The 23,991-nt window shown below is 40.8% G+C and overlaps 1 protein-coding gene across 2 annotated transcripts; it reads left to right on the forward strand.

Moving 5' to 3' along the window:
* Positions 1-390: 390 nt before the first annotated feature.
* tcea3 (transcription elongation factor A (SII), 3) lies at positions 391-15,512 on the forward strand. Of its 2 annotated transcripts, none has more exons than XM_085366297.1 (21): positions 391-616; positions 1,357-1,419; positions 1,506-1,611; positions 1,743-1,848; positions 6,224-6,739; positions 6,822-6,932; positions 7,135-7,236; positions 7,338-7,409; positions 7,519-7,626; positions 7,728-7,796; positions 7,955-8,014; positions 8,167-8,238; positions 8,362-8,418; positions 8,515-8,577; positions 8,699-8,773; positions 13,410-13,570; positions 13,679-13,734; positions 13,896-14,051; positions 14,160-14,306; positions 14,922-14,993; positions 15,104-15,512. In XM_085366297.1, exons 1-21 carry the CDS (start codon positions 548-550, stop codon positions 15,110-15,112), a joined length of 2,250 nt encoding a protein of 749 aa, XP_085222423.1. In that variant the 5' UTR covers positions 391-547; the 3' UTR covers positions 15,113-15,512. The 2 variants fall into 2 exon arrangements, with proteins under 2 accessions (XP_085222423.1, XP_085222424.1); XM_085366298.1 differs by having other exon boundaries at positions 7,731-7,796.
* Positions 15,513-23,991: the final 8,479 nt, after the last annotated feature.

A 23,991-nucleotide genomic window follows, 5' to 3' on the forward strand; every position in this document is an offset into this window, starting at 1 on the left:
TCCGTGTTACAAAAAATGAAGTAACTAACAAAGAAAGAAACAGGCTGTAAACGGTGACTTAGTGTCGGGCTGCTCTTTGGCACAGCAGCAGCTGCCCGAGTTCTGCCTTCAGTGTAGGAAAGATTAATCATTACACAGTGACCTCGTTTTTGCTGGAAAATCTTAAAGAGAGATCATTTTGTGATATAATCCGTCCAGGGTGTAGAGAAGTCTAAGGAGCCACAGGAGAGCAAAGCATGATAAGACAAAATAAAGTTGATTTAAAAAAAAAAAAGTATTTAAAAAAAGTCAAATCTCTCACACTAAACTTCAGTCATCCCTGTTGTCCACGGGTCTACAACTGTGTCTATATTTAGTTTGTCATTTGTGGAGCAGGTCAGCTGGGACCCCTCCGCAGGACACGCCTCTCGGCTGAATGGAGTGCGTCGCGCGTAAAGTCCGACCTGTAGCAGATATAAACTTTTCTGTTTCTCGGGAGTTTTTTTCTTTTTTAAAATAAGTATCCATTTGGCGCAACCGATCGGTGTTTAGACGACTAAATGCAGCGATGACTCGAGAGGAAGATCTCATCCGGATTGCAAAAAAACTGGACAAGATGGTGTCTAGAAATAACACGGTGAGACTATATTTTGACACCCACAGGTGGCGCGTTGTCCCGCCACCTCGCGCTGCGCAGAAGGCCTGCAGTAGACTTTTCCATAAATTAAAATGGGGTCCTCTTCTTTTCTGTTAAACACGAGTTTGGTTCCTGCTGACTCGGTGTGTTTGGAAAGTGTGCAGAAGTGAAGCGCGAGCTTGACCGTAACAAACGATCAACAGGTGTTCGTGGGTTTGCGTGTATTTCTCTTGCAGGACCGTTTCAGTGCCAGTGTGCAGCTCTGCTGTGTAGCCCAGCTCTTTTGTGTTTGTCAAAAGCTTTTTTTTCTCTCTCTTTCTGAAAATGCTTAGCGAGTTTAACTGACATAGAAGTGCGCAGAACAGAAAGTAAACACCGCGGCCTGTGGGCGTAAGGCCGTGCTCGTGTTGTGACTGAATCTGCAAACACGACATTGTTCGCGTCGCTCCTGCACAGTTAGGGGGCTGCACAAGATAATGCCACCAGCTGTAATCGGAGTAAACAGCCGTGCAAAACAGTGGATCTAATGTTGTAAAAATGCCATCGAGTGCAAATGAAAAAATAATAATAAAGAAGTGAAACTGTTCTTGTTTGCTAACCACATTGCGCTTTCTTTTTTGAAAGGTTAACGCATTCTTGTTGCCAGATCTGTGCGTTACACTGTTATTACGCATTTCTAAATGAACCGTTTCAAGAGTTAGGGGGTTGCAAGTAACGATGTCACTGTTTGGTGAATACAGGAGGGCGCCATTGACCTGCTGAAGGAGCTGAAAGGCGTCAATATGACTCTCAAACTTCTACAGGTGGGTTAAATTTTAATTTTGCTGATCATCCTGGGGAAATGTGGAAAAAAGAAAACAATTAACCCGTGTGTCTATGTTGGCTTCAGGAAACGAGAATTGGAATGTCTGTTAATGGTATCAGGAAGCACTGCACAGATGAAGAAGTGATTGCTTTGGCAAAAGTCCTCATTAAAGACTGGAAAAGACTTCTGGGTACACACACTGATTTACATGCATACTACAGTGTTTCCACAGCGGTGAAATGGTTGCTTGTGCAGTCAATACATCAGCACGGAGTCTGATTTGCTGATATGATTTCTCCTCCAAAACACGCACTCATGCAGACTCTGGCCGCTCTCATCCCGAGAAATCGTCTGAGACCAAGAATGGTTTGAACTCCAGCAAAACGGCAGCTTCTCCAAACAGCTCTCCCTCGGAGACGCAGAGCAGGTCAGTGGTTTCACAGCGGTTACACAGAAACTACACAGGTACACTTAACGTGACTTTTAATACAAAGAGCACACACATTATGAAGTGAAGTTCTGGTTAATGTCCGCATACCTGCTGTGCCTGCCTGCTGTCAGGTCCGTAATGATGTGTGTGTGTGGCTTTGCAGTGCACTGGAACAAAAGTATTTTCTTCGCATTCATAAAAACACCTTAAAAAATAACTCTCTGCTAAAAGTGACAACAGCTTTGTAAAAAAAAGGCATTGAAATGTTTAAAGTTCAAATAAAATTTCAAGGTAATCTACTGCCTGGCTGATCTACATTCAGACGATTTAATTCAGTTCAGTTGTATTTGCATAGTGCTGAATCACAACTGGAGCTGCCTCAAAACCCTACAATAAGACAACAGTCAAATGACCCCTTTGACAAGCACTTGGCAATTGTGGGAAAGAAAAACTCCCTTTTAACAGGAAGAAACCTCCAGCAGAACCAGGCTCAGTGAGGGGCAGCTATTTGCTGCAAACAGTTTGGGGTGTTTAATGACATTAAGGACAGAACAGACTTGTGAGCCACTGTAATGTTACATTTTATCCTTTAGGTAGCATCATAACTTTAAATAGGGAGACTTCTTTTAATGATAAACTGCACATAAAAGTGTTAATCCTTCTGATAGAACAGTTCTCGTAAGAAGTGAAACACACAGAGTAGTGAGCTCCAACGTGTTCATTTTACTTGCAAGGAAGCAAAAGCAGGGCAGAGTTTCATTTATACACTTTTTCCAATGTTATCCACTTTTTTTATTGTTAACAGTTACTTGGCATCCTTGTACTGAACATGATTCTGTCTGCTTTGGATAACAGATAGCAGAGTAGCCACAACAAAGCCTGAGAAGAGCACAGATGGAGAGAGACATTGAGAGATACACTCTTCAGCTTACTGCAAAGCGTGTTACATAACTTTAATAATTTTTCTATCACCGTCATTCTTCCTAACAGCCAGCAGGGCGCGACTCCAGAAGTCTGTGGGACGATTTATTACCCCAGGATATATTTTCCAAATTATTTTATGTTCTCAGTAACAAGTTAAAATCTCATGAATTGGACTCGGCCTTTCTCTTTTTTTGGACTGTCTCTCTCCCCCATCACCCCCAGCAGGTCCCTCTTACTTTTTCCTTCCCACTGTTGGCAAGTGCTTACTCATAGGAGATGATTTGATTGTTGGGATTTTCCATGCATTATTGTAGGTTCTTTACCTTACCATATAAAGTGCACTGGGGTGTCAGTTGTTGTGAATAGACACGACTGAATCAGGTTATTCTGCATTGTGACTGACAGATTGATAGCATATTAGCGTGCAGACTCACCAACAAGAAAGAAAGATGGGTATGGTGCTCCTGAGAGTTCCAACGAACAAATTAAGAAAACAACAGCTAATAAAAAAATGTTTCGAAAGCACACAAAACACAACAGCAAATATGTATCTAAAGTATTACATGAATAATGTGATTAAAACACACATTACCTGCATCTTTTTCTCCCTCACAACAGCGATGAATCCTCTACTTCTTTAAGCGTGTCTCACTGCCATCCTTCACACGTTTTGGTTTCTACTTCTGCAGCTGGTCCGTGATGTTATTGTGCCCCCAGAAACACTTCAATTGTGGATTTTTTTCCCAATTCTGCTGTGTTTTGTCTGCTTTTCCAGCATTTTTCTGTTAGCTGGTGTTTTCTTAAGTTTCGGTGGGTTTGACCTCTCGGAGCCACCGTAGATGGGAGACCACAAATCAGTGGATGATGATGATGTCTTAAGGGCTACATGTCAGACTCGTTGTTTTTTTTTTCTATTTCGTAATTCAGTTTAGTGTCAGGTAGGTTCTTGTTTGGTTTTGCTTGTTTCACTTTCACTGAAGATGTTTTAATCCTGGGTTATCGTCAGTGTATTTAAATATCACAATATGGTGGGTCCATGGTGTAGTGGTTACGTGTGAAGGATCCCTGTTTTGAGACCCAGTCTCAGGCAAACACAGGCTAGCGTGCTCGTTGTACCAGTCTAAAAGCCTGGATAGATGGCAGGGTTGTGTCAGGAAGGATATCTGGTGTAAAAACGTTGTGCTAAATTAAACAAGGGAAATCAGCCAAAAGCACCTGCTGCCAGTGGATATTTGTTAGAGTCCAAATTTAGGAAGTTCTGAACAGGTATATAATACAAACCTTGCTCTTTGTGAGGGCAGGTGACTCACAGTTATGCAGACATCCTGTGTCTAAGTAAACGTGTCCCTGAAAGCCTCTCTTGATGTTAATAATGATCAGTAATGTCTGTGTCTGACGTCTGTGTTAGGTAAAGCTTCAGCGTTGCTCAGACGTCCTTATTAGGCTACGTTCACACTGCAGGTCTTAATGCTCAATTCCGATTTTTTGATCAAATCCGATTTTTTTGTCTCCTCGTTCACACTACAAATAAAATGCGACAGCAAACGCGCTCTAGTGTGAACGCTCAAAGCGGCCCGCATGCGCAAAAGAAGATGTCACACACAACGCGCTCTGTTTAGACCAAGAACAAACAGTATTGTTTGACTGATGGCCGTTAATATAAAGACTTCGGACTTTACGTTTCCCAATTTTTGCTTTAAGTTATTTTGTTATTTACATAATAATGTAAATAACCTAATAATGATCCTTATTGCTGTTTAAGAGAGGAGCGGTGCTTCAAAGGATAGCTGCAGATTTCTGTCAGAATCTGCAGATTATACAGTACAAATAAAATGTTTACGTTGTCTTCCCAACAGTTTCACTGACATCTACACTGGATGGCTAGGAAGCGTTCGCGATGTCTTCTCGGGCGCTGATAATTGGCTTCAGTCTTGTGTCGGTGACGTAAAAGGCGGATTTAATGCGACTTGACCGTTCAAACAGCAGTCGCTTTCTAAAACATCGGATATGTATCGGATTCAGTACCACATACGAAAGTGACCCAGATCGGATTTGAAAATATCGGATTTGCGCCGTTCACACTGTCATAGCATGATCGGATATGGGTCGCATAGGGTCAAAAAAATCGGATTTCATGCGCTTTCGCCTGCAGTGTGAACGTAGCCTTAGACTGAAGAATCTCAGTTCAGGAGTGACTAAGACTCAAGATTTTACCCTTAATGTTTCTGTTGAGCTAATTGACTTCATGCTTAACAAGTCCCGGGCTCCTGATGCTGCTTAGGGCCTAACATTGAACCAAGTTCACCATGTAAAAAGCATCAAATTTTCTTTAAAAACAGGTTTTGGTAATATTGTCTGTGTGGACAAGACGTCACAATCACGTACTAACCAAATGAGTTGTTGTTAAAGAGAAAACAAAGACAGATGTATTAATCGGATCTATATATGTTTTACTTTGTAAGAGATGGTCGGACCTGTATTGTACTTGTGAACAACATCAACATCCACCTGCTTGCTGTTCAGTTTTTGGTGTCATGATTAATTTTGAGAAGGGAGATGACGCTGGGGTGTCAATCATGTTTGCTGGGATGTGACCCGACTGAATAAAACTAAAAATATTTCCTTCTTTGTTTCTCTTTAGTTAGTTTTTTTTTTTTTGACATCGGGCAGGATGATGGTCCGGTGGTTAGCACTATTGCCACACAGCAAGAAGGTCCTGGGTTCGACTCCACTGTGTGGTCCGACCTAACTGTGTGGAGTTTGCATGTTCTCACTGTGTTTGGGTGGGTTCTCTCTTATTTCCTCCCACAGTGATTTCCCCAATTTTAGTGATTTACTCATAGGTGTGAATGGTTGTTTGTCTCTTTGTGTTAGTCCTGTGGTCGGCTAGTGACCTGTCCCTTTGCCTTTCACCGTGTGACGGCTGGAATAGGCACAAGCCTGACCGCGAGACCCCACCTGCTCACCCTGGTGACCCCGAATTGAATAAGAAGATGGATAGTTTCCCAAGTACACTATAGCAAATCAGCTAGTTTGTTTTTCTTTTTCAAGAGTCTACTTTTAATTAATTTAATTAAATTTTATAGTTTTTAGTTTACCTCTATAATAACCTTGCTACATATATCTTTTAAAGTCTATGCTTAAAGCTATTTTTCCATGTTAGATGGGATAGATTATAGAATATAGAAGTCAGCACAGTGATGTTGTTTTGTTCTGCAAGGCAGCACTGTTTACAAGTGCATATGTAGGGTAAAAGCTGAGACGCTATGAAGTGTCCTTCACTGTTTAACTGCATGAAAGCACTGACTTCTTCAGTGCTTGTCAGTGATTTAAATCATGTTCGTGTTAATATATTTGCCATTTTTTTCAACCCACTTCCACCTCTAACACTCACTGTGGTAATTCTTGCATAGAGGTAAAAACAGTGCTTCTCTTTTTTCTCTCTTAGTCACAGCGAGCAGGAAGTCAAACTAAAACAAGACTCCGATCATGACAAAAAACACGCTAATACAATCAGGAAAGACAAACACAATGATGGCCATAAAATCAAAAAGAGACATGCTGACGACCTCGTGGAAGAAAAGCACCTGGAGGACCTTGGAAATGCAAAACATCTGCAGGAAATCAGGAAAGAGAAACAAGCACCCCCAGAAAATCCCAACGTGGAGGTCGATAACAAGAAGCCGAAGCCTGCGCAAGACCCACGGGGTGAGAAGCACAAGTCGGAGCCGAGAAGAGGGAGACCATTAGAGGAACCAAAAAAGACGAGGCACGTGGAAGAGCTCAAAAAGGAGAAACCCCCCACGGAGCTCAAGAAGTGCAGCTCTGCAGATGAGATGAGGAAGGACAAACAGAGAGAAGAAAACAACCACGAGAGGCTCACCAGCACACCTCAGAGGGAGAGACCTCTGAGCGAGCCTCAGAGAGAGAGACCCACTGACCCCCACAAGCCCTTGTTTGAAAGGTGAGAACGTAGAGGCTCAGAAAAACGCACGACACTTCCCAGTAAGATCCAGCAGAGCTTCAGACTCTGTTGTATATTTCAGGAGAGGTGTGCTGGACAGCAGTGTGCTCTATCCCACCCGTTTCCCCTCTCCTCCTCGACCCGCTCGGCCTCCTCCCATCAAACGCCCCGCCATGGATTTTCTGAAAGACAGGTTTGGACTCTCGTGCTGCCTGAGCTGCAGAGCGCGCGGTTGCTGCTAATGACTTAACATGCATCAGTGTGTTCCACGTGGCCTAACAGGATTCCTGCTGTGCATGGTGCATGCTGACAAGAGTCACTCAGGTGTGTTTTGTGAACAGCATGCCGCATCGTCAGGTGGCCTTTTGACCTCTGCTGTTGTGATATATGTCCAGGAAGGATGGCAAAGACTCTTCCTCCCGACCTCCTCGCCCTCACGCTCCCCGACCTCCTTCTCCACCGACTAAACGACCTCCCGTGGAAGTAAAGAAGGAGAGGTCAGATGTGGTTTGGTGCATGTTTCTGAAGTTCTTGAGTGACGTTAGACAGAAAACAACGAGAGAGTTTTAAAAAATCTCAAACAAGTGCTGATTTTCAGGAAAGTTACTTTGGATCCAAACGCTCCGATTGCTCCTCTTCCTCTTCACCTACATCCTCCTCCTCCCTTAAGGTCAGGCTCTGCATGCCTACTTTCTTTGCAGTGCCGTAACGATTTTCTGTCATTATTCACTCTGTTTATGAAGTGATTCATCTGAGCTCAGAGGTGTCTTTTCATTTAGAAAAGAGCCTCCTGACCCCAACGCTCCTCTTCCTCCGCTTCCTCTTCACCTTCACCCTCCTCCTCCTACGAAGCGGCCCTCTCTAGATGGAATGAAGGAGAGAGACAGGTCTGAATCAGACGAGTTACAGACGGGAAAATATTTTTTGAAAAAAAACAAAACAATTTTATTCGGACTCAGAATTTGAATCTGTTTTTTATTTGCTAAAGCAGGAAGGAGTCAGACTCTAAGCTGCTTCCTCCACAGAAAAAGACGTCAGATCATGTGAAGAAAGACAGGTCTGGGATCTGGGAATGGTTCTGTTTCTCATTCATGTAAAAAAAAACAAGTTGGCTGCAGTCTCTGGATGATCAGTGGCCTTAAGAAATCTGTTTCTTTGGTTTTACATAAAACACTGGTGTTCAGTGTTGGTACCAAAGCTGTGTTCTTTTTGCAGGAAAGACTCAGTGGATACCAAATTGTCTAGAAAACATTCAGATGAAACCAAAAGAGAAAGGTTTGCAAGTCATCTGCATGAAAATATCTGTTCATTCCCTGTGTGAAGACTGTTGGATTTTAGAGCAAAGGGAGATGGATGCATTCTCGTTTTATTGTTCACAGACGGGTTTGGTTAAAAAAAAATCACACACAAACTCTTCCTCTTGTCAGGAAAGATTCATCAGACTCTAAATCCCCCCCTCCCAAAAAGCCCACCCTGGAGGCCAAAAAAGACAAACACAGGTGTGCAGGAGCCAGGAAATAAGTTTGAGAATACAACATAAGCGTGTGTGTGTGTGTGTGTGTGTGTGTGTGCACTTATCTTATATGAAATGTGATGCTAGTGATGCTAATCCTTTGTTGCAGAAAGGACTCCTGTGAGTCAAAGCCTGGCCAACCTGTGAAACGTCATTCAGCTGACAGGTATCAGTTCTGTGCACCAGTTTAAATCTCACCAGTACTTAAATGTGAAATCCAAATGATTAAACCCAGACTGACTGAAAGTGTTTCACTGCTTAGACGGGAATCGACTGACTCAAAGACGAGCAGCTCGCCAGCAGCAAAGAAGCTAACAGGAGAAAGGTAAATAACAGCGACCGGTGCTGATTAAATACAAGCTCACCAAACTGTCAACCCTCAGGTGTTAAAGTTTTGTGTACTTCTGCACGTGAAAAACATAAATGACCTTGAGTTTGAATTACAGGAGAGAGTCTCAGGGCTCGAAGGCTCCTCAGCTTGGACCTCTACAGAGGAAGCCCTCTACTGACAGCATCGAAAGGTATTTAATTATGTTTCTCAGGTTCTTAGGATGATTTTATCTTGCAGGGTACAAAATAAGGTAAGGATGGCTATTCACTGTAGATTTACAGTACTGTGCAAAAGTCTTGTGCCACCCCTCAATTATTTATATTGGTAGGAAAATGGAAAATTCAAACATTCATAGAACTACAGCATATAAAGAATATAGGATTCTATATGATTCTAGCTAGCTTGAAAGTAAATATTTGGTCTGATCACCTTTATTCTTGAACACAGCAGGAACTCTCTGAGGCAGCATTCTTCTCACTTCTTTAACAAAAACAAAACTGAGGTAATAGTCTTTGGCGCCAAAGAAAAACGATTACAGGTCACCAGAGAACTTCAATCTATACATCTAAAAACCACAAACCAGGCGAGAAATTTGGGTGTAGTGATGGATGCAGACCTAAACTTAGAAAAACACATTAAGACAATAACAAAGTCAGCTTACTATCACCTCAAGAATATTTCAAGGATAAAAGATCTGATGTCTCAACAGGACCTGGAAAAACTAGTCCATGCATTCATCTTTAGTAGGCTTGATTACTGTAACAGCATCTTTACAGGTCTACCTAAAAAATCAGTCAGACAACTACAGCTCATTCAGAACTCTGCTGCTCGAGTCCTCACTAAGACCAAAAAAGTGGACCACATCAGTCCAGCTCTGAGGTCCTTACACTGGCTGCCTGTCCGTCAGAGGATAGACTTTAAAGTTCTGATGCTGGCCTATAAAGCTCTGAATGGTTTAGGACCAAAATACATCAATGACCTCCTGACCCAGTATGAACCATCCAGATCCCTCAGGTCATCTGGATCCGGTCTTTTATCAGTTCCCAGAGTCAGAACCAGACACGGAGAAGCTGCATTCAGCTTTTATGCTCCTTATCTCTTGGATGGTCGTCAGAATTTACACCCTTTTATGGTCCTCGGGACCCAAAATGGTCCCCATCCAAAAGGTGATATAGCAATGGATTTTATGAATTTTTTTTTCATTTTTTTTCACATCAGATCTTTTAAACAACTTCAGACCTATCCACTGATATAAAGTTTTTCATAATTTTTTTCATATTTTTTAGGTTTTTATGGCTTTATTGTCATAAAAACCCCTGTTTTTTGGGGGGTAAAAAATCATAATATGCAATATTTTTAAAAAATGAGTTGCAAATGGAACTACTTGGCATGAGGTTATTAGAGCCTTGGATAGGTAAAAAATTCATAACAGAATTGATTTGGATACTTTATTATTTTTGGAGCAATAAGAGTTTTTCAAATTTACACCCTTTTATGGTCCTCGGGACCCAAAATGGTCCCCATCCAAAAGGTGATATAGCAATGGATTTTATGAATTTTTTTTTCATTTTTTTTCACATCAGATCTTTTAAACAACTTCAGACCTATCCACTGATATAAAGTTTTTCATAATTTTTTTCATATTTTTTAGGTTTTTATGGCTTTATTGTCATAAAAACCCCTGTTTTTTGGGGGGTAAAAAATCATAATATGCAATATTTTTAAAAAATGAGTTGCAAATGGAACTACTTGGCATGAGGTTATTAGAGCCTTGGATAGGTAAAAAATTCATAACAGAATTGATTTGGATACTTTATTATTTTTGGAGCAATAAGAGTTTTTCAAATTTACACCCTTTTATGGTCCTCGGGACCCAAAATGGTCCCCATCCAAAAGGTGATATAGCAATGGATTTTATGAATTTTTTTTTCATTTTTTTTCACATCAGATCTTTTAAACAACTTCAGACCTATCCACTGATATAAAGTTTTTCATAATTTTTTAAATATTTTTTAGGTTTTTATGGCTTTATTGTCACAAAAACCCCTGTTTTTTGGGGGGTAAAAAACCATAATATGCAATATTTTTAAAAAATGAGTTGCAAATGGAACTACTTGGCATGAGGTTATTAGAGCCTTGGATAGGTAAAGAATTCAGAACAGAATTGATTTGGATGCATTATTATTTTTGGAGCAATAAGAGTTTTTACAATATACATCCATTGGTATCCCTTGGGACCCAAAGGGGTCCCCATCCAAAAGGTGATATAGCAATATCATATATGAATTAATTTTTCTTTTTTTTTCACATCAGATCTTTTAAACAACTTCAGACCTATCCACTGATATAAAGTTTTTCTTAATTTTTTTACATTTTTTTTAGGTTTTTATGGCTTTATTGTCATAAAGACCCCTGTTTATATTTTGGGGGGTAAAAAACCATAATATGCAATATTTTCAAAAAATGAGTTGCAAATGGAACTACTTGGCATGAGGTTATTAGAGCCTTGGATAGGTAAAGAATTCAGAATAGAATTGATTTGGATGCATTATTATTTTTGGAGCAATAAGAGTTTTTGCAATATACTTCCATTGGTATCCCTCGGGACCCAAAATGGTCCCCATCCAAAAGGTGATATAGCAATGAATTTTATGAATTTTTTTTTCAGTTTTTTTCACACCAGATCTTTTAAACAACTTCAGACCTATCCACTGATATAAAGTTTTTCATAATTTTCTCAATATTTTTTATGTTTTTATGGCTTTATTGTCATAAAGACCCCTGTTTATTTTCTTTGGGGGGTAAAAAACCATAATATGCAATATTTTCAAAAAATGAGTTGCAAATGGAACTACTTGGCATGAGGTTATTAGAGCCTTGGATAGGTAAAGAATTCAGAATAGAATTGATTTGGATGCATTATTATTTTTGGAGCAATAAGAGTTTTTCAAATTTACACCCTTTTATGGTCCTCGGGACCCAAAATGGTCCCCATCCAAAAGGTGATATAGCAATGAATTTTATGAACTTTTTTTTCATTTTTTTTCACATCAGATCTTTTAAACAACTTCAGACCTAACCACAGATATAAAGTTTTTCATAAATTTGTAAATATTTTTTATGTTTTTATAGCTTTATTGTCATAAAGACCCCTGTTTATTTTTTATTTATTTATTTTGGGGGGGGGGAACCCGTAATATATATTATAAATATATTCTCAATCACATTCACACCACTCTCTTATATCAGTTCCACTACATCGAGACTATTTTATGGTGGTCAGCTGTTTTATTGTCATGTATTTTGCATAATAAGATAACCATGTCCTGCATTCAAAACCACTGAAAATGTCTATGGTGGTGCTGTACCTAATATTGTGCTCATTGGATCCAAAACATATTTTTCCTTTATTTTGAAGCCTGAGGCTTAGATCCATTAGGTATTCACGAGAAAAAAATTATCACATGTCAGGATTACAGTATATCGAAAATATGTGATTATAATGGGAGTCAATGGGACCCAAAATGGTACGAGGACCACAGATGGTAACACTTATGTGAATCTCCTTTACTATACACAACACCATAGAGGGGATCAATGAATTTTAAAAATAATGCTAAAATGCACATCCTAGCCAAGTTTCATGTAACTAGTCTTTAAAATGACTGATATATTGAGAATCAAAAATCCAAGGGGACCCAAAAGGGTCCCTTTTTTGACTATGACCATATATCTGGAACAAACTCCCAGAAAGCCTCAGATCAGCTGAAACACTCAGTTTATTTAAATCCAGGTTGAAGACTCACCTGTTCTCAGCTGCATTTGAATAAAGCACCAAATCCACACTTTTAAGCTTAAATTTCAAAACTTACATTTAACTACTGATTTTATCTACTGTTCTGATTTTATCTGTTTTGATTTTATATACTGTTTTGTTTGTTTGTTTGTTTGTTTGTTAATTAGTTAGTTAGTTTATTTGCTTGTTTTAATCAATTTTAAATCATGCTTTTTATTTGTTCTTGTTTCTAATGTCTCTGTAAAGCACTTTGAATCACCTTGTTGTTGAATTGTGCTATACAAATAAACTTGCCTTGCCTTGCCTTGCCTTGCCTTGCCTTGCCTAGTCTTCAGAGTTGTTCTTCAGGCTTCTTGAAGGACATTGAAAGCTCTTTTTTGGATGTTAAGTGCCTTTTGTTCTGTTTTCTGCTAAGATGATCCCACACTGCTTTAGTAATGTTGAGGCTCGTGCTCTGGGGAGGCCTTGTGTGTTTTTCTGTCTACATATGTTTCAACATTGTGCTTGGGGTCATTGTCATGCTGGAAAATGAAGCCATAGGTATGGTATCGCACAGTGGATCAAAATGTGATATAGTCTAAAATTGGTCCACAACAACGGTTCATCTCTTGAGTTAGGTGCATTTTTAAATGCTTGAATGATTCATTGGTCAGTGTTGAGTAGCTTAACAAACAAAAAAAGTTGAGTAGAGTAGTGGCTCAAGACTTTTGCACAGCACTGTATGCTTATTATTTTGCACTCCTATTTCACAAGCTGCCAGTTCGTGGGAGGACTCAGTGGGTGGCAACAAGCGACTCCAAATAGCCTCTTTATCAGTGTTGACATTCATCATTCTTTAATATTTTTTCAAGGACTGATGAGTCAGAGCGTTTCAGGATGGGTTCTTTACATGATGGATGTTAGTAAATGAATTATTGCTAAAGGTTAAAGCTGCACTTGTGTGGCTGGTGTGCAGCACCAACAACGTTTTGATCCGTATTTAATGAATTTGACACTAAAAATCTTTGTTTTGTTTTGTTTTTTTTTACAGAAAGAGTAAATCCGAGGCTCCCAAAACTCCCACTACCCCGACCAGCCCCATGTCACCCAGCTTCAGTTCTCCTGGGGGTCCGCTGTCCCCTCACCTGGCCACTGGAGACTCCATCAGAGACAAGTGCATTGAGATGCTGGCAGCTGCCCTGCGCACAGATAGTGAGGCTTAGGCTGCACGTTATCATTGCTGCAGTTTTAATATTCACATTAAGACGCGCTGCAGACTGCCTGCTGACTTACATGAAATGTAATTTCTGAACTTCACAGATGATTACAGGGAATTTGGAGCTAACTGTGAGGGCATGGCAGCAGAGATTGAAGATCATATCCTTCAGAGTTGATAATTCTCCACTATGCACTATGATTAATTAAACTGTAGTTCTTTCAGTGTTGAACCAAAGGGAAAGCATCTTGTTTCAACATTATCGCTGTTATCAAGCATGCTACTCGGAGGAATTAGTTTGCCCTTGACAGTGTGATCGCACATATCTACCAGGAGATAAAAGCCACTGATATGAAGTATAAGAACCGAGTGAGGAGCCGCATCAGCAACTTGAAGGACCCGAAGAACCCAGGCCTTCGCAAAAATGTGCTCGCAGGAAGCATCGAGTTACGCCGCATCGCCACCATGTCTGCTGAGGTACAACAGCCCTGCAAGTTCACCTCTCCTCAGCAATGAGCAACACTTTGCACATTCCTGCCTTTTCTTTAATCTTTCGTTATCACACATCATGTCGTCTTTATTAAGGAAATGGCCAGCGACGAGCTGAAACAGCTGAGGAACGTGCTCACCCAGGAGGCCATCAGGGAACACCAGATGGCTAAAACTGGTGGCACCACCACCGACCTGCTGCAGTGCGGCAAGTGCAAGAAGAAAAACTGCACCTATAACCAGGTACACACATGTGTCAGAGCAAAGCAGATAACAGGACTAATAGGGCTCTAATGGTGGCATTAAGGCGAGTGAGCGTGTGAAAGCGATGTGTTTCCAGAGTGAAGCAGGCTGTGATGTTTGTGCCTTTTTCACAGAGAGAGGTGGTGTTGTAATAGGGCAGTTATTTCTCCAGCTGTTTGCTTTTAGTTATCACATAATAATGAGAAATTTTTTGCTGTTTCACACGATGTGACCGCACTGAGTCGGCTATTTACTGCTGTTGTTTGTGATGTTCTGAAAAGCCTGTAGAGTAACTGTTTCTCTTTTGAATGCCACAGAAAAACAAGAAAGCTGTGGGGCTGTATTAGAGCTGGGGCTTAAATCAGCTTCAGCGATGCTATTTGATAATTTGAGGAGTTGTATGTGGCTCAAATAAATATAATGAGATTGATGTATTTCAGTCACAGAGTGGGGGATATACACTGTACTAGTGAGGAAGGAGTGTTTCAGCTTCACTGTAGGTCGTACAAACCGCTTCCTTTCAGTTTGGTGTTTTGTTTACAGTTAAACCTGCTGTGTGTGTGTGTGTGTGTGTGTGTGTGTGTGTGTGTGTGTGTGTGTGTGTGTGTGTTTTAGGTGCAGACACGCAGTGCTGATGAGCCAATGACCACATTTGTTCTGTGCAATGAGTGTGGCAACCGCTGGAAGGTAAGACTTTGCCTGAACCTGAACAGCTCTGCTCTGACACTATTTCATGCTCTGTTAAATAACTTTAAAGAGATTTTTAATGCTTTTTATTGTTCTTCTCTAAATTTCAGTTCTGCTGATGCCATCAAAGGTCACCCCTCATTTTTTTTCCTGAGCAAACTGAGAAGCTTATTTTCTATAATGGGATGGGAATGGAGTTTATAAACTGTTGCAGCTAGTGATTTAAAGTGATGATGTTGTTCTTAAGATTTCCATTTTATCTATTTTTTTTTTTTTTTTTTAGATTTATAAGCATGTGCTAATAATCAGAGTTTGCTTTATGCAGCTTTGAGAACTAAGAGTGTACGGTATGACAGTTTGATGACTGAGTCATTAAATAAATCTAGCTGTAACTTAACAATAATCATGGTGCTGTCATGATGGAGAGAATCATAATCCATTTAATAAGCTGTGACATATTACGACTGCTCACTTTGTACATATCTAAAGCCAATAAAACTGCATCAATCAACGTTATGGTTGCTTTAAAAACTGTTAAGATGTTCTATAGTCTTCCTCTTCTGGTCCGCCCTGCCGCCCTATTCATAGCATCTACTTGTGTCACACCCACTGCATGTCCTCCTTCACTACATCAGCATCATTCAACATCCTTTGTCCAACATATCCACATGCCCAAACTCTCTCAGCTTCCATATCTGTCTCCATACATTGTATAAGATTATTATGTATGTGACCATCATTCATCCACCCGTCCGTCCGTCCATCCATCCAGCACCAAATATCGTGTAAGGGAAAGACCCCACATAAATACAGAGAAAACCTCGACAATCAGATGATCCCCTTTGAGCGAGCACTTGGCGATAATGGGAAGGAAAAACTCCCCTTTAACAGGAAGAGACCTTCATCAGATCCAGGTTTAGGGAGGGGCAACCATCTGCACTGACTGATTGGGGGGTGAGGGGAGAGAAACAGGACAAAAGACTTTCTGTGGAAGAGAGCAAGGGATTCATCCACCTCTTGATTCATCTTCTGCCACTTATTCCTTTCAGGGTTGTGGGCGGGGGCCGGAGCCTGCCCCAGGGCTTGTGATTTATACATTAAATTATATTCATACGTATTACAAATGTATTAAGACTCATAATGTTGGGCAAAAAGTTGCAGTGCATGTGCAATTTGCTAATATTCAAGAAGGTTAAGATGTAACAGACAAATGATTCGCCTTCGTTCATGAGTACATCCAACATTTGAATGGTAATGGTGCAATGGTAGTTTTCCTGTTGCACATCTAAAAGCAAACAGTAGAGGGCAACAATTCACCAAAACACATTCAGCAGCAGTTCCCAGATTTCCATTGTTCTATTCAGAGGTTACTGACATTAGGTTAGAGGCTTGCAGGTTAGTGTCAGTTTGACAGGCTGCTAAAGCTGGAGGAAGTTGCTGCTGAGTTCTTAATGGGATCATATTTAAAGCCATTCAGCACCATTTCTGATCAGGAAACAAGCCTATGATGAATAATAAATAACAGGCTGCATTTGTGCCTGGAGCGATGACATCCCATCATTCCCCCCTGAAGGTGTGTGTTGTTATTGTTGGAGATGCAGTCTGTTTTCAGCAGAAAAGAACCACAGGAACAGCTTTCTGGCTACCCTCGGCTGAGTATGGACCATCTGATTTTCCTGTGAGTTTAAACCTAATTCATTTACTTCTTCTGCATCAGTTGCACCATTAAAGTCTCCTCTAATGTGCAGGCAGAGATGGGAAAGCATAACCACTCACCACTCACCTTTTTATTCTGTCACACTACACTTGTGTTGACGTTGCTTTGTGAGCTTAGAATCTACACCTGGCCATGAAATGTTACTTGGACATAATCCTGAAATAAGCCTAAATTAAAAACACTCATGAGGCATTATATTGTGTTCTAGAAATACTCTCACTGGCAAATACAACTAATAATCAGTGCAAAGCCCCCAATTTTTCTCTGTAATAATTTGTTAATGGATTCTGCGACATCATTCCCATCTTTTCATTTAATGACAGCTGCTCAGCTCTGTGACCTCTGTGTCTCTGACAGCTGGTGTGGAAAAACTCCAAACAGAAAACAGTTGAAATCATCTCTAAACTCTGTTCCAAACACCTAAATGCTTTGCAAGGAAGGGCTAATTGTTATCATGCAAATAGAAAAGCAAAAAAACAGCCTTTTGACTTAAGTGGACGCTTTTATCATTAGCAGTTCTAGACTTTTCTAAAGCCTTATAAGCTTTTCCTGCAGTAATAATACACAGCAGTTGTTTTATGTCAGTTTTGGTCACTACATTCATTGACCTTTAATTTACATCCACATAGAAAAGTCTTCACACTGATTTAAAAGTGTTCAGTTTTTAATCTAGATATTGAGTCCTTTGTGCTTTAGATGTGATACACTGAGCAGCAAACAGATGCTCTGAGCCATTTCTCAAAATAAAGGCAATTTTTACATTTTAAATTCACCTGATATAGATCATAAAATCCTGCAAAATCATAAATTCCTTCAGATCATCTGCGTGTTTAATTTTCTTGCAGGCTTAATTTAAACGAATAACTGTTGGTATCCATCAGTCTTCCTATCGTTTTTCAACTGTTTATCGGGGTCCAAGCCATGGGGCTCTACAGCAGCTGTGACTGGAGCTCCTACCACATCTCTGAGGGTGAGCCCCAGAGGAAACTCAGTCCTGCTGCTAGAACCTCTGATCGTATTCTTTCGGTCACTGCCCACAGCTCAATACCATAGCTGAGTGTAGCAAACGTAGATCGACCAGTAAATCGACAGCTTCACCTTTACGCTGAGCTTTCTATTTACCACAACGGAGCAGTGCAGTGTCCGCCAGTTTGCCTTTCAGTCTCCCGCTCTGCTCTTACCCCGCTCACGAACAAGACCCTGAGATACTTGAACTCCTCCACTTGAGGCAGCAGCTCATCTCGGAGTGGGCACTTCACCGTTTTGTCTCTGGGAAACAATGGCCTTGCTTCTGTAAACACTCAATAGCCAAAACCCCATAATGAAAAACTGAATGTTTATGCAAATTCACAACTTGACAAGAGATTTAATCTGCTGTGATGCTGTTTGCTTTAATTATTCTTGAGATAAATCTAGAGCTTGATTGTGATACGTGCATGCAATGCACCTGTTCACATAAAGTCCCACAAATCACACTGAATGCCAGGCAGAACTCAAGAAATTAGGTTTCAGTAACTCTCTGCAGACCTCACAGAGCAAAGGTGGTGGCACAGTGGCTTTCACAAAGAAGACTGATCAGGACTTGAAGGGTTGAACAAAGCTCCCTGACCAAGAATCAGTTTAGAAATTGTTTGCAGAGGTGGGGGAAGCTGTTAAAAGCATCACTTCATCAGTCAGTACTTTAAGGTCGAGAAGCTATGTGGGAGGCACGTTAAAGATAAGACATGAGACAGTCCACTTTGAGTTTTTCAGATAGCATTTAACTCTGAGACCGTGACCATAAAGATTCTTTCATATAATGAGATGGAAAATGGAGCTTTTTGGGTCAGAACTCCAAGCTGTGCTCATATGTCACTAAGGCTACGTTCACACTGCAGGTCTTAATGCTCAATTCCGATTTTTTGATCAAATCCGATTTTTTTGTCTGCTCGTTCACACTACAAATAAAATGCGACAGCAAACACGCTCTAGTGTGAACGCTCAAAGCGGCCCGCATGCGCAAAAGAAGACGTCACACACAACGCGCTCTGTTTAGACCCAGAGCAAACAATATTGTTTGACTGATGGCCCTTAATATAAAGACTTCGGACTTTACGTTTCCCAATTTTTGCTTTAAGTTATTTTGTTATTTACATAATAATGTAAATAACCTAATAATGATCCTTATTGCTGTTTTAGAGGAGCGGTGCTTCAAAGGATAGCTGCAGATTCCTGTCAGAATCTGCAGATTATACAGTATAAATAAAATGTTCATGTTTCTCCAACGATGTCTTCCCAACAGTTTCACTGACATCTACACTGGAAGGCCAGGAAGTGTTCGTGATGTCTTCTCCGGAGCTGATAATTGGCGTCTGTCTTGTGTCAGTGACGTAAAAGACGGATATAATGCGACATGACCGTTCAAACAGCAGTCGCTTTCTAAAACATCGGATATGTATCGGATTCAGTACCACATACGAAAGTGACCCAGGTCGGGTTTGTGCCGTTCACACTGTCATAGCATGATCGGATATGGGTCGCATAGGGTCAAAAAAATCGGATTTGATGCGCTTTCGCCTGCAGTGTGAACGTAGCCTGCTGACTGATATGACAACAGACAAATCTGTCCTTCAGTTGTTAGATTAGTATTTTCATTCTTTTCATTATGGCTTATCAAGTGCAGATTTGATGACCCCAATGGGAACACTGGGCTCACTTTGAAAGGTTTATGCAGTGACCTGCTCATTTATTGTTCACGTGGTTTGTGGTGTGATTTTTAGTTGACTTCAATTATGCTGCACACAGCTACTTTGTGTCTTTCCTTCTGACGTGACCCATAATGCAAGTCTTTGCACATGTGACATGAAACGCATGTCAGGTAAATTAAAGACCCACTGTGATGTACACGCAGTATTAATGTCAAAGTTGCTCCTGGGAGCATTTCTGCCAATTCCACTCCTGTCCAATCAGATGAGTCCCTGTGCATCGTAAGAGCCAGACCTCAGGGGGTCAAGTGGCTGTCATTTGGAATGAGTTTATTTCACCACTCGGTGGAACATTTTTGTCATAATTGCATCTCTGTCAGAGGAAAACAAGCATTACAGGAATGTCTGGGACCTTCTTCTTCTTCTTTTTTTTTTTTTACCAGCCTTGTTAATAGCCGATAAAAAGCTGCATAATTCAGTCTGCTTTGTCTTGAGGAGCTCAAAATTGAACTCTTATGAGAGTCACTGATCCTGTTAATATATTCACACCTCCTGTTATCATGTTGCATACATGGTTCATAGTGGCTGTGGCCCATTTTTGAAAGCTTTTTCTTCTGACTCTGTCTGAAATTTTTCTCTGGAGTGAAGTGATGAATTTGTAACACTGCCCTTTGTTGTTGCTGCATGCAGCCTCTCTATAAATGGAATCAGATGAGACTTGGTAGGCACGCAGTTTCCCCCACATAACATAATCATGCAGGCAATTAAAGATTGTACTGAACACTGAACCTATGGTGGTATGAATGTGTTGAACAGTATCTTTACGATTCAGCAACTGATAATTCTGACATGATATTATAGTCATTAGTGTGTTTATGTGAGTTTAGTGAGTTTAGTGTGTTTTAGTTACGTTCACCGAGTGCAGATGTGTCTCAGCCGACAGACAGCATTGTCATCAGAGTTATTATGCCGCTGGTGGGGCTAAAAAAAGTGAAAAAACTGGTGCAAACATTATATAACAGCAGAATAACAGCTCCATCCTCAAAGCTCAGTATATCTGCCTTCATGTGTACCTGCAGCTACTACCGGTTTAACTTTTAACTTTTAGCCTATCCCCGGTCTCAGAGGGCAAGAGTCACACTCTCAAATCAAAACGCTCTGGCCAACTTAGAAGCAGAACCTTCATTTCGTTTTTTTTCTTAAACAAATCCATTCAAAGGTGGACTTGCTTGTGTGTTTCAGATTATGGTCATGTTGCATAACCCAAGATTTTCTGGTATAGAGCTGAATTCATGGTTTCATCAATTACAGCAAATCCTCCATGTCATGACCCACTGGCCAGCTGCAGACACACTGCTGGCCCTGTACTGGCCCAGAACAGTTTCAGCTCTGGCCCCAGATGTCAGCCTAATGTGTACCGTAATCAAACCATGTAATAACAACATGTGCTGGAACACATAGTGCAAAAGAAACATGATGAAACTGTTCAGACTGATTCTTATACAGCGCTTTTCTACTCTCCCAGATTACTCAAAGTACTCAACATGCCACATTCACACACTTTCTCTAAACTGAGTGCTTCCTAACTACACTCACACTCTCGACATGTAGACTGGAGGAGTCAGGGATCAAACCACTAACCTTCCGATCAGTAAGTGACCTGCTCTACCTTCTGAGCCACAGCCACCCGGTGGTACACATGAGTAAACCCTCACTAGGTTTTGGATCAAGTGTACACTCACAAACCTGTCAAACCTGCATTTAAAACGCTGGCTACCATAGCAGTATAGTATTGCAACATGACATTTGGGTCTTCTAACAAAAATAGGAAAATAGGAACATAAATAGTGCCATCATTGCTGGTTGACATACACCAGTCAGTCAGAAGTGCCAGGTTGATGCTGGATCCGGGCCAGACCTATGAACCTGGGCCACATAAACCAAACCACAATCGGGCCAGATGTGGAGTGCTATCACATAAACAGTGCCATCTACTCCAGGCCTGGCCCATATCTTGATGACATACCACTTACCATGCCAGAAGTCAGCCAGCAGTGCTTGACACCAGATCCAGGCCAGACCTGTCTGCTATGTAGGGAGGTGGAAAAGCAGCTCCAGACCATCACACTACCACCACCATGTTTGACTGTTGCTATGATATCCCTTTTCTGAAATGCTTTTAGTTTTACTTTAGATGTAATGGGACTTAAACCTTCCAAAAACTTCAGCTTCTGTCTTGTCAGTCCACAGAATATTTTCCCAAAACATCTTGAAGATCATCAAGATGTTTTTTGTTTGTTTTTTTTTCCACAAATGTGAGATTTGTGTTCTTTTTAGTAGTGGTTCTCACCTTGGCACTGTACCTAATAAACTGACAGGAACAAATTAAATCCAGATGCAGATGAAAGAAAAGACAGGATTACAGCTGTTACACACAGATGTTGGAAGTATCTTAGGGCTGGGTATCGATTTCAATTTCTATAACTGATTCGATTCAATTCAATTTTTAGTCAGTCAGAAATATTATAAATCTGATCATTTATCAGTGCATATCTATATTTTTATGAATAAAAACAAAACTGACACTTGTGAGACTTCATCAGAGGTGGGAGCATCCCAGCAGATGCCTTTGTGTCAAAGTAACTGAGGATAAAACAGAAAAATATGAAGGAGATTTTCTTGGCCTCGCTTTTTATAGCAATTAACCTTAAAAATATTCTGCAGTAAAACAATAACAGAAGAAAAGCATGAATCAACATATGAACATTACCTGATGCTGCTGAAGTGACGCAGAGCAAAGTTACAGAGGTTTTATTAGAGTCCCAGCTAAGAGTTTTGCAATTTGGCATAATTTTGAAACGTTTACATATCTTTGGTATTGAACAGCAGACATGAGGCTTTCTTGTTGGAGGTCAAAAGGTGAGAGATGAAAAACAAACAAACAAACAAACAAACAAACAAAAACAACCGCTGACATCACTGCACACAACGGTAGACTGGTGTGTAATAAGCAAGCAAATAATAAAGAAAACAGAGATTTTTCTTGGGAAACTGTTCTCTCACTGAGAGAGAGAAAGAGCTGTACAGGAAGTGTGATTTCATTGTGGTGGAAGCAAAATTGCCAAAGTAAGTTTATCAAATGTGAAGCGTAGTTTTCATCTTCTTTTGGTCAGAGTGACAAAACTTGCTGCTTCAGAATCTGTGATATGTCGGCTTCCAGCACGCGGTGGCATGTCTGTGTACGAATCCATTTACCTCCTCTCATTTGCTGTTTTAGCTGGAAAGGGGGAATCCCAAGGTATCTGAAGGAAACCCACAAGTTCAATGTTAGAAAGGGAAGTTAAATAAAAGGCAAAAGGTGAAACCGAGACTTGACTAAACTGGGCAAACTAAAGCAAACCTAAGACATCAAAACACAGGGAAACCGGAACATGAGACCTGGACGAGGGAACTGGAACATGATGCGAGGAACACAGACAACCCGACAAAGGACAAAAGAAAACCGACACACTGGCTGTATCCCAATTCAGGGTCTGCAGCCTTAAAGGCCGCATTTTAAGGCCGATTACGTCACAGCGACACGACGAAGGCTGTCCCAATTCAAAGGCTGCTCGAAATGCGGCCCTCAAATGCATCCTTCATTTCCCTGAATTTTAAGGACGTGGCGGTGTAGACTTCATGGCCCAACATATCCCAGAATGCATAGCGCGGCGGTGGGTGTGGATAATTTTGCCGAAAAAAATGGCGGATGAGGGGCGCCCGAAGAGTAAACTTTAAGTAAGTACTGAATATTATGTCACTTATTTATGTGCAAATGTTTACTAACGAAGAACATTAAAACATTACTGTTGCCACATGTCGGCAAAGTTATGTGACATTAGTGACGTTTGTACTAACTTGGTTTTAAAGCCTTTACTTTAAAATATACGCCGTTCAATAGCTGAGCTTAATCTTACAGAGAATGATCAAAGCTCATGTAGAAACAAACAAACAAATGAACAAAAGATTTTCTCCTTCATTTCTGTCACACAATGCTTTATGAAACGTTTCTAGCTGTTAGTATCATGGTTGCTAGGCAACCTGGGCAGCGCAACGGAGGCTAGACCGTCCCATTTCACAAGCCTCGCACTTCCGGCCTTAGCGGTCTTTAAGTACGCGGCCCTTGAGGATCGTTGAGACTGCGTACTTAAAGGCTGCAGACCCTGAATTGGGATACAGCCAATATAAGCACATGAGGGTCATTAGGGAGAGAGGAAACACATGGGAACACTGCTGGGATGAATAGACCTAACGACACAGAGGAAGCAAAATTAAACACACTGAACACAGGACCGACACTGTCAAAGTAAAACAGGAAACACTAAGATGCAGACTAATACACTCAACTTGACACAGGAGCCAGGAGGAAAGAACGCTCAGGGAAACTAGACTAGACTAGTCACAAAGAGTGGAAACGCAGAAACAGTTAGGGGAGATGATACACAGTGAGAGGGGGAGCGAGGGACACAGAGAAAGAGAGAGAGACATGACGTGCTGGGGACAACATACGTGCAAGCACGGACAGAAGACATGGAGTGATAACACGAGGGGAATATGT

The sequence above is a fragment of the Diplotaxodon limnothrissa genome, linkage group LG11, assembly GCF_057381915.1.
Source record: "Diplotaxodon limnothrissa isolate DT_005_m linkage group LG11, D_limnothrissa_male_GT1.1, whole genome shotgun sequence".
In the NCBI taxonomy this organism is placed as follows: Eukaryota; Metazoa; Chordata; class Actinopteri; order Cichliformes; family Cichlidae; genus Diplotaxodon; species Diplotaxodon limnothrissa.